General features: G+C 44.1%; 1 protein-coding gene across 1 annotated transcript; it reads right to left on the reverse strand.

Moving 5' to 3' along the window:
* Positions 1 to 7,551: 7,551 nt before the first annotated feature.
* Positions 7,552 to 7,983, reverse strand: BANF1 (barrier to autointegration nuclear assembly factor 1). The gene has a single exon (XM_076335425.1). The coding sequence runs from the start codon at positions 7,914 to 7,916 to the stop codon at positions 7,644 to 7,646; it is 273 nt and encodes a 90-aa protein (XP_076191540.1). The 5' UTR covers positions 7,917 to 7,983; the 3' UTR covers positions 7,552 to 7,643.
* Between the last annotated feature and the right edge of the window lie 3,809 nt (positions 7,984 to 11,792).

An 11,792-nucleotide genomic window follows, 5' to 3' on the forward strand; every position in this document is an offset into this window, starting at 1 on the left:
GTGGTTAGGCAATTTCCAAAGTGGTTAAGATGATCAATATTCAAACTGAACAACCTAAATCTCAATGAAGGACACTAAGATTATCTCCAGTTTTACTGCAAATTGATACCCCTGTTAACTAGCCAAACAGCTGACGGAGAATTTGGGTTACCACCACAGTTCAAATGATGACAAAAAGAGAAATACTGGTTTTTGCAACAACAAAAATTTCACAGTGACCAGAACCTAGTCTCCTTTTTCAGTTCCACATCTTGCAAATATTTTGATCAACTTTCCACTCTCTCCTCCAGCCACTCCTCCACTCCAGTTCAGCTAAATGTTTCATGGAGCCAAGCTCTTTTGGTCCATTAGAAATTTGTCTAGCATCCATCGCTAAAGCCAGATGGAAGACAATTTGCAAAAGGAGAACATAAATCAAGCAGTAAATTTGTGATTTTTGTGCAAACCACACAGGAGCCAGTGACCACTACTGGTTTAGCCAAATCATCCATTCCCCTGACCAGCAAAGTCTGAGGCCTTTTTCTCTGGAGAAGTATACTGGAAAAACTTCTGATATTCTTGCTCTCAGAAGAGGATCCTGAGCTAGGCAATATTTATTTTAGTTGAAAAAGTAATTATTTTATAGTAGCTTCTCAGATGGAAAAAAATCTCTTAAAACTGAGCAGAAGGACAGGTATGATTTCCACTTTGGTAACATATTGATCAAGATAAGAAATAATCAATTATACAACTCCTCTGAAATATTATACAAACCAAGAAAATGCATCTATCTGAAAACCCAGAAGTATGGGTCTTGGAACAAATCCAGATGTACCAAATATCTATTTTTAAACTCAGTTACTCATGAAAAGAGAGCTGCAGTGATTAGTTACAGCAGCTTAAAGTATTAAATAAACATAAGCTAGGAACGGCTCTGACTGGATCTGTGCAAACTGACCTCCAGAGTTGAGGAGCGGCCCTCAGACTTCAGAAGGGAGATCTGCTTGGAAGAGCAGAGCCTGAGGAGCACTGCATGATGTGATTTCCAGAGAACTCTTAGGAGACCTTGCCCCCGTTCTCAAAAAGTGCAAACATCTTTGGTGTCTTGCTGTGTGAAACTTGCCAATGTGAAAATTTTGGCCCAATAATCTATGGAGGGGAACAGTCCCACACAAGATAACGACCTGTGGCTGTGCAGGAACAGGCAGTAGTGATGATTAGGAACAGGCACCCAAGCCCTATGCACAGTGCTCTGACTCCCATCTTGTGTGGGTGGTTTTGCTTGCAAGAGCCATGAACCGCTCACTTTTTTAATAAGCCATTTTGAAATGCTTGTGCGGTCTGTGGTCAGGTCACACCTCATTTATTGAGTCCCACAGCCATTGCTGCACTCAGCTGCACAGATGTCTGAAACGCCCATTGCCCCATTCCCACTCTGCCCTCAGACTTGATCCCCTTGATGCTCTGCTCCCTTCTAGCTATCTGGGCACATCTACACCCGTGGGTACCACAGCCAAGCATGCACCCAAGCTGTGAGACTGATCAAACTAAACCCCCTTTTTTCTCTTGGGTAAAGATAAGTGTGAATCCAAGCCCTGAACTAAATGGCAACAAATCTTCAGGGATTTGAAGTGCAGACCAGACATAAGACTCAAGGCTCAGGCCCTGTCTATTGCTAAACGTTTTGCACAAGACATGTATTTTATCAAATCAGAATCACACACACGCTAATGAATTCAGTGAAACAAATGGCATTGCAATTACTGCCTGTGCATTACACAGTAATTGTCAGACAAAGGATGGCAACAAAGCAGAGACTCACATAAAATTAGATTAAAAACTTTAACTCTTAGTGCATCATACACACTGTTTCCATGGATCTGTAATGACCCAGGGAAAGAATTTTCAGTGGAAAGCAAAGAGGCTTTCTCTGAATTTGCAGCAAGCAGTTCACTGCTGTTAAGGCTGCAAACCCTAGCTATAGACAGCTGACATCTTCTGAATGCACATCTTCCCTGAACTCTGATTTATGTTTAAAGGCTTAAGAAGGATTTATCTTCAGAGCCAGCTCAAGGAGCATTATGTGAAAGGGGAATGAATAAAGCAAGAAAGCTATAAATTTCTCTTTCAATATAAAAAGCTGGACACTGAGTAACCATGCAGCAGCCGAGAATTGCGTAGAGCACATCAGGATGAGTGTTGTGATCTATGTTAATAGCTTTTCTAAATTCCTCATTAGCATTCTTTGATAATGCCAGCACAAAGGGAGGAGGGGGCAGATGTTTATATATCATGAAAAAATATTAATTTTTAAGTCATCAGCTGTTTTAGGTCACTTCCTCACTCAGCCACCTAACAAGCAGAGAAAGAAGTTAGGACCTGGGGAGGGAGATGCCCATCCTCCTGCTCTCCCTTTAACCAGACTCACTGCACAGACTACCTGGAGCTAATTCTGCTTTCTGTTGGCATAAAAGGGATCAAACTTGGCATATTTGTTTTAAATGTCCAGTGTGGCTACTGGCAACAGGAAGGTGCTGAAAGAAGTAATTTTTTTTTTTTACTCTGAAGAACATAAACAAACTGCAGAAATGACTGGATAAAAATCTAGGCTACATAATGCTGCCTTAATTATATTTCCTATTTAGGTTTCATCTCCTAATAATAAGTTCTTACTAACTCACTCTTGCCCCAGATTGCTTCCCCTGTGCTTCAGTAGTGTATTAAAAAGGCATTCTGAAAACAAACCTTTGTAAATTTTTGTGTAAAAAAAATAAAGAATTGTCACTGATAATAGTCCTATGGCCACATATAGGCAGAAAACTCAACCACTCCCTTTAAGGAGTGTTGTCTACTAGTAGAAAGGAAGCACACAGGAAAGCAACAAGGATGTTGTACCTACAGAAACTGTAAATGAGTAATCTTTAAAATTTCGTTCCTTCCCTGCAGGACAGAGAAGGTAATGCATAAGGAAAATCCAAGTCAGAGGGCAGAGCACTCTTAAGGTCCATGCACGGGTGATGCGGGAACTCCAAACTTCAATAGAAAAAGCATGAATACTAAAAAAACCAGCACATTTCCTGGATACGCCCTATTGTTAATCTCTCATTACTCAGGTTAAACAGGAGTACACAGGTTTATTTAGACGGAGTAACAGTTCTTGTACAACATAGCAAACAATAAAGAAGAAAAGTAAGTTAACCTGGGAGAGAAGTAGAAAAACAAAGAAAATGCTTATGCTAAAGCCAGGCCTAAGCCCTAAACCTGTTCTGACTCCAACCCAGATTCAAGCACACCAAAACTCAGCTGACCTCTGAAAAATCCTGGCCAGGTACTTTTCAAACCCTTGTGCTATTGATGACAACAATGTACAAGCATCCTGGAACCAAAATATGGAAGGACAACAATACTGCGAAAGCCAACTGCAAACTATACCAACACACAGTCTCAGGACAAGCTGGATGCAAGTACTCAGTCTCTTCAGCTCTTCTTTACATTTATTTAAAAATATATACTTCTTATTTATTAGTACTGATAAACTAGAGCTCAGCAATCCACAACATATTACCATTGTGCTGGACCAAGACAATTGGAAACAACAGATTAACAACTTCAAGTTAACAAAACCATAAAATCACAAATAGATGGCCTTCTCTATTGCCCATGGCCTCATTCTGCAGCAACATTAGTGTGTCTTCAGAGAATAAATAGGACCATATAATGGCAATTATTCTCATGGGCTCATTGCAGACATGACCTTACCCTCAGGACTTGGAATCTGCCCCCGGTTGGGCTGGAGTTCCTGAGGAATTTTAATGATGGGGTGTGAGGGTCAGGCCATGCTTGCTACCTCTTTTGCAAAATAGAAACCCATTTTGGTGGAGCTGACTGAGGCTGGTTGCCATCTGAGGTCCCCTTAGTGTCTCCAAGGAATGGTTTGCGTGCGACAGGTAGCCAAACATTCACACCCAGTGCCTAGTTACTCTAAGTGCCCTGACAGAAATATAAAAAAAAAATTCTATGGTGCCAGCCACTACATCTGAACACTTGTTAACATTGTGTTGTGGTTTAACCCGGCAGGCAGCTAAACACCACACAGACGTTAGCTCATTCTCCCCCCCAGTGAGATGGGGGAGAGAATCAGAAAAAAAAAAAAGTAAAATACGTGGGTTCAGATAAAGACAGTTTAATAGGACAGAAGAGGAAGGGATAATAATAATAATAATAATGATAAAAGAATATACAAAATAAGTGATGCACAATGCAATTGCTCACCACCCGCCGACCCATGCCCAGCCAGTCCCTGAGCAGCAGCCCCACCCCCCCGGCCAGCTTTCCTCCAGTTTATATACTGAACATGACGTCCCATGGTATGGAATGTCCCTTTGGCCAGGTGGGGTCAGCTGTCCTGGCTGTGCCCCCTCCCAGCTTCTTGTGCACCTCCAGCCTTCTCAGTCGGTAGAGCATGGGAAGCTGAAAAGTCCTTGGCTAGTGTAAGCACTGCTTAGCAACAGCTATAACATTGGTGTGTTATCGACATTATTCTCACCCTAAATCCAAAACACAGCACTGTACCAGCTACCAGGAAGGTACTACTCTATCCCTGCTGAAACCAGGACATATTGTTAGGAAGAAACCTCTGGTTAGGGCTAACACTTGCTTTCCTCATGGATCTGGAACATCCTTTGCCTATTGTATCCCAAATAACAGGACAAGGCTGTCTCGTGCTCTCATCTTTTTCCCATCTGTAGTTGTATGACTGTGTTATCTGCTAGGGATCCCCATCTTACCCAGAATTTCAGTAAGGTGTTCAGCAGCACCCAGGGAACAGGACAAAAGGGGTATATAGGTGGCAGTGACCTGTTAAGCTACAGACTGCTCACACCTGCACCCTCCGGGAGCTACCAAGCGCAGTGGGAAGACTGGTCTGCTGTAAGGCACAACAACTCTCAACTCAGCTAAGAGATATCTTTCGATTACTCTGCAGAAAGCTAACTCCGGCTCCCACTTGGCACCAAATATAAGTATCCCTGGGACTCAGTTTAACTGGTGAAGTCTTCATTTTGTCAGCCTCTAGCACAACAGTCCATTAACCTCAGTGAATTACCTTGTAGTCTCCATCCATCAAAGTGTCTGGCTACCTGATGAAATAAAGAGTTATTTCTTGGGTCTGTCACTATGTGTCAGTTCAATGTCTAAATCATTTATTCAATATAATTAATCCATTATATCCCAACTGTAGTGTCTGCCCTGTCAACCTGAAGAGGTGGTCGGGAAAGTTCCCAGGAACACCAGAAACAATATCAATGGGACTGACGAATCACACCCGTACCTGGCATGCCAAGGTCATCCAGGAAGGCATAAATTCCCTCCACTCCCACACTGATGTTGGAGCACAGCTTAATTTGAGGACAATGAACTTCAACAGGAGGCAGAAAGGGCAGAAACCACTCAAGGGGCAGCAAGAAGCAATTTCATAAATAGTTCCTACTGCCTAAGTGAACTGAGAAGATGTGTGGTGAGAAAGAGCTTTCAGGGTGAAGATGAGTGTTCAGATCCCACGATGAGCATCGATACCCAGAAGTGCCATTCCTCTCATCTGGTGAAACGTCTGGGATCTCCCAGATCTATATCATCACTTTGGTTTTAGGCTTGCTACACCAGAATTATACCTCACAACCTGCAGGGTTGCATGACCCCCAGTTACAGACAGCACTAACTGAATGAAGTGAGTCAGTCATAGCTGGCCTCCTGTCTGCTACCTGCCATTGCACCTAATCTCCATCCAGCACTGCAGAACAAGGCTAGCTGGTGCCTTTCTTCCTTCACTGTCATCTAATCCTTTACCCTGGTTCATCTGCCATGAAAGAATCTGAAATGCTGCACCATCCATCAGTCCAGCATGTGCTAGTGAGGAGCAGGCTGTGGACCAAGCCCGACAGCACTGGTGACAGAATAAAGCATTCAGCACAGAGCATATATACAGAATGATTTATACAGAAGGATAGGCAGGTTCTCACTATTCATTCTTGAATATTTACTGGGCTGGCTTCAATTACAAGGCTTAGCGGCATGAACTCCAGATGCACAATGCTAAGTATTTTTCTAAGGTCATGGGCAGCAATTGAAAGTCAACTTTGATACATTAAAAAATACTGCTAATAGGGAACTGCTCTGAAATCAGCCCAACGTGATGCCTTTCAGATTTGGTAATAATGAATAAACGAGTGACTCGTAACAGTCTACTCAGTGGAAACAAAACATAATTTGGCTGGTCATTTGCTTTTCTTCATCTTTTTTCGGGGGGAATGGGAGGGGAGGCAAGTCCTGTGGCAATAGCCTTGAACAGACCATCTCCGTTTTGAATCTGCTGAGATGAAATATCTCCTTTCAACAACAAAGGCTGTACTCTGATCAAAGCCCAACCAGCAGCACGCCCTGCAGTGGTATACACCAGATCCTAATTCCTGCAAGTGCCCGAGGCGATGTGAGACTCCCATCAGTCAAGTATAATCATAGAATCATAGAATCATAGAATCATTGAGGTTGGAAAAGACCTCTAAGATCATCGAGTCCAACCATCGACCCAACACCACCACCCACTAAGCCATGTCCCTAAGCGCCTCATCTACACGTCTTTTAAATACCTCCAGGGATGGGGACTCAACCACTTCCCTGGGCAGCCTGGTCCAATGTTTCACCACTCTTTCAGTAAAGAAATTTTTCCTTACATCCAATCTAAACCTCCCCTGCCGCAACTTGAGGCCATTTCCTCTTGTCCTATCGCTTCTTACTTGGGAGAAGAGACCAACACCCACCTCGCTACAACCTCCTTTCAGGTAGTTGTAGAGAGCGATGAGGTCTCCCCTCAGCCTCCTTTTCTCCAGGCTAAACAACCTCAGTTCCCTCAGCCGCTCCTCACAAGACTTGTTCTCCAGACCCCTCACCAGCCTCGTTGCCCTTCTCTGGACACGCTCCAGCACCTCAACGTCCTTCTTGTAGTGAGGGGCCCAAAACTGAACACAGTTTTCGAGGTGCGGCCTCACCAGTGCCGAGTACAGGGGCACGATCACTTCCCTACTCCTGCTGGCCACACTATTTCTGATACAGGCCAGGATGCCATTGGCCTTCTTGGCCGCCTGGGCACACTGCCGGCTCATGTTCAGCCGGCTGTCAACCAGCACCCCCAGGTCCTTTTCTGCTGGGCAGCTTTGCAGCCACTCTTCCCCAAGCCTGTAGTGCTGCATGGGGTTGTTGTGGCCAAAGTGCAGGACCCGGCACTTGGCCTTGTTGAACCTCATACAATTGGTCTGGGCCCATCGATCCAGCCTGTCCAGGTCCCTCTGCAGAGCCTTCCTACCCTCGAGCAGATCAACACTCCCGCCCAACTTGGTGTCATCTGCAAACTTACTGAGGGTGCACTCAATGCCCTCATCCAGATCATCGATAAAGATATTAAACAAGACTGGCCCCAAAACTGAGCCCTGGGGAACACCGCTCGTGACCGGCCGCCAACTGGATGTAACTCCATTCACCACAAAAAACTTTTAAATAAAAAAAAAAAAACAACATAGATTTTTTTTCCCGGCACAGCGAAACCTTTATTGTTTAGAAAAGCCCGTTCCGAAGGCGGGGGAGGCCGGGGCAGGGCTCCGGCGGGGCGGGGCTCAGAGGAAGGCGTCGCACCACTCCCGCAGGCAGCCGGAGCAGTCCCGCCACTGCTTGGCGCTGGTCCCGCACGTCTCCTTCAGCCACTCCCGGAAAAGCTCCTCGTCCTTTCGCAGCACCAGGAACTGCCCCAGCACCACGTACGCCTTGTCAAAGCCCTTCTCCTCCAGCTTCTTGCCCAGGACGTCCCCGATGCCGGCCAGCGTCCCCACCGGCTTCTCCCCCATCGGCTGCGCCACGAAGTCCCGGTGCTTCTGTGACGTCGAGGACATGGCGCCGGCCCCTGGCGCCGGCCCCTCCCGCCGCTCCAACCGCCGCTCCCGCCTCGGGCCGCTGCCGCCGCGCCTAAGTAATACAAGGACAGGAGAAAACACTGTAATTTTCAGTTCAGCCCAACAAACCCTGCAGCCTCTTGGCTTGCAGTAACCTGGAATGCATCCTGCAAACAATTAGCAAGATGGCTTTCCAAGCAGATCAACACCACATGGCTCTTCTTTGATACTGTTTTATTCTTCCTCCCCTCCCTCCCAAGAGTTTTTTCAGGAACTCTACATGCATGCTGCTGGGAGTACAATTATAGGACAGCATGTACAGTAGAAATTCATTCAGCATGTTTCTGGGATCCCTCATTTTTATGCAAGGGCCTCTGCGCCTGTTCTGCCTGCACCCAGTGTGCGTGCAGTTATATGAGACGCTTGGACAAGCAATTAGCCATCACGTGTGAATAAAGGCTTGTTTTGTCAAGCAAATATATATGTGCAAAAATGTACAGTCCTGTGTTGTAATTGTCTAAAATACCATCGTGGCACGACAGTGAGTTACAATATGCCAGAGCACAGGGATCGCATGTCTCTAAGTAATTACTTGCCTTCTGCATAGACCCTCCCAGAAGCTCCTCTCCATCTATACTGCAGACATTTATGTAGGGCAAACACTGCTGTTAACAGACTGAATGAGTGTAATGAATGAATAAAAGTATTTTCTGTACTTAAAACTCAGATAGCACAGCTTATACTACTTTTGAAAGCACCGGCTTAATTATACCGTTTTGCAGAGTGGAAAGGGGGTCTGCACCAGCCACTTGCAGGCAGGCAGGGTTTAGCAGTGGGCAAATGTGTCATCCCCACTCTCACCTTGCTCACTTTCCCCTTGTCCCTCCTCCTGCACCCAGCAAGAGCAAGACTCTTGCTACCCAGCCTTCTGCCTTACCCACAGGACCACACTATGCTCAACAGCCTACCAAGCGTTGCTGCTGAGAAATTACCTCCCAAACAGGCAAGTCCCTCACAGATAATGTGTCTGAAAATGGCAGGTTTGCCCATTCTGTTCTCTATCGATCAGGAGAGGGGGCTTCTGCTGCCAAGCCATTCTGGTTATGGTCACTGCATGGAAAAGGCAGGTATCGACTAGGGGTAGCCCCCAGACCCATAAAACATCTCAGCAGCTCCTACCTGCTGCTGGGGGTGATGGCGCAAGGGACAACAGTGCAGTACAAGGACTCTGGGCTGGTGAGATGGATTGGCCATTTACTGTCCCAGAAGGAAATATGGCTTCAAATCTAGGCTGAGCTATGGATGGTCTATGTGATGTTGATCAAACTATCTGCTCCTCTCTGTCTCTGTTCCAAGGTGGAGTCAGGGCTCTAGGAGTCTGTGCAAGTCACCATAAGTGTGCAGTTTTTGGAAACTGGTAACTGGTTAATGTAAATGTTTCCAAGTCAGAATTCTTTTTCATACCTTTAAATACTTTAGGAAGATGGAACCACCCACTCTAAGTCTGTAGTTTTAGTCTGTATCTTTGGTCTAGAAATATATTGAGAATTTCCTTTTCTATTTTTAGGAGTTCAATTATTTTAAGAAAGAAACTTAAATTTGTTGGAGATGTGCATTTCCATGTGTATCTTACAATCACTTCTGAAAGAGAAAACATTAAAACAAAAAGACTGTCTCATATTTGTCCATTAGCACTGAAAGATGACCTACCAAGCAATTAATAGTATAGATTCAATCATTTAAATTCTCCTTATTCAGCAACTGGACTTAACTGCTCTGTTAAATTCCACTGAAATCCATAATATATAAACATGTAGGTGCTTTATCAAACAGGGATGTAGTTACCTGCAGAGCCATGCTGCAGTGCAGAGAAGAGTGTGCACTGGCATGGATATGTTCTTTTATTTTCTGTGATCCTGTGTTTATCTGTAGGTCTGTGAATTCCCTTTGTGTGTACTGACAGCTGCTTGATAAATGCATAGTCACTGCAAAAAGAGATAAACCCTGCTGCAACAGTTTACTGATAGCATCAGTGTTCAATCTAAGGCAAATGCTAAATCACAGAAATCAACAGTTCATGCAGAGATCTGAGATTATTTGGTTTCAGAAGCTAAGAAGCACTGTGACTTTGCACTGGAATACAGGATTTCCATACAAGTGTAATAGTGAGCAAGATGCGGATTTGGCAAAGTACTTCTGGGAATTTTGGGGCAGAAGGAAAACTGCTTGTGGCTTTTAAAAAATATTTTTAATTATTATTATTTCATATTTCATATATTTTCTCCACAAATAGCTCTTTCCTGTAGCTCTTTTAGAGGTGTTTTTTCGTATTCGATAAACACAATCTCAGATTGAGGACACACATCAAACGGCATATTTGTGATCTCTGACTGGATAATAGTAATTCTCAGGTTCATATTTCCTGTGCCACATTCATGATTATGAGCTCAAAAAACCACTTTATGTGCATGATTTGTAATCATTGCTTAAAAGTCAGTAAACAATTCCGCAGTTAACTCATTCTGCCAAATATTCTTACAGAGGAAATATAAGTGGCTGTAATTCAGGCAAATCCAATGCATATTTACAGAATCCTTGCTGTGTTTCTTCTAAACTAACAGCCCCATCTGGCTATATTTTGTTGCTTTTCAATACAAAAAGTGTATTTTTCAGTACAAAAAGCTGTATAACAGCATAAAGTGAGGAGATCAGATACCTTGTTATGTAGGAAAAGCCTAGATAACAGCCTAACTCTCTATGTTTTCTTACAGTTTGCTTGGCTGTTGGTTCTTGACAGCATAAACTGTAGTCCCAGGCAGAAATCATAGCCCCATCTGATCTCAAAGAAATTTTGTCTTTGATTCAAGAAAAAAACAGAATTTCAACTCCATTGATTTACCTGGATTCACACTGCCTTAACTGTCTTGAAAAATGAAAGTTTCACATCATGACTCCCGGTGCAAATCAATAAGGGGAATGTTTTTGATGAATGTTAGTCCTACAGAATTATCTGTCATCCAAAATGCCTTTTTCTCTTTCATTTCAGCAGAAAGTTTCTGTATTTTGCTTATACTCCTTGACTTTATAGAGATCTTGGGTGTTACCCAAGATTTCTAAGCATTAGTATTTCCCCTACTAAAAGATACCAGCTGCTTTATATTTTTCTACCCAACTCTTCACACCATCATCAGTGCTAGATCCTTGGCATTACAGGGTCTACCTGTATCTGATAGCCATGTAAATGCAAAGAAGGGCATAATTCTGAAGAGTGCATGCTCACATAAAAGCAATTTTTTTAAAAAGAGAGAGAGATTAATATCAAGATATTCCACTAACTCGGTTTCTTATGGTGTCACTATCAGCATCAGGAATGAGTATCACACAGAGCAAAGGACACATCCCACTTCAGCTAGGGGCCATGTTCAACCAGTCCAAACTCCAAAGTACCTGATTCTGCTGTTTCCTGTGGCCTAGATATCTTTGATGGCCTGGAACTAGGCAATAAGAAGCTCTAGGCACTGACTTGAAGGCCATCTCAACCTTCCCCAAACTAACCAGTCAGTGGCTGCAGTAGAAAAAGGCCTTCGTCACCCTGAAGTCTGCCTGATCATTGCCTAGCAATTAATTTTACTCCAGTCCTGAACCATTTCTGTACCCCAATGCGTGTTCATCAAGAAGAGAAGCAGCTTGAGAGGGTCTGCTCTTCTCCCATCCATTCTGTACCCTTCCCCTGTGCTCTCATGGGGAATGGGAGGGGTACAGCTTTAGGGTGAATCCTTCTCTCAGGCTGGCTATTGGAGGGACAAAGGGAGAAGCAAAGGAACCATTTACCCAGGTGAAGAAGGAGTGGAGCCACCAAGTGCTGTTGAATTTTTC

The sequence above is a fragment of the Aptenodytes patagonicus genome, chromosome 3, assembly GCF_965638725.1.
Source record: "Aptenodytes patagonicus chromosome 3, bAptPat1.pri.cur, whole genome shotgun sequence".
Taxonomy (NCBI): Eukaryota; Metazoa; Chordata; class Aves; order Sphenisciformes; family Spheniscidae; genus Aptenodytes; species Aptenodytes patagonicus.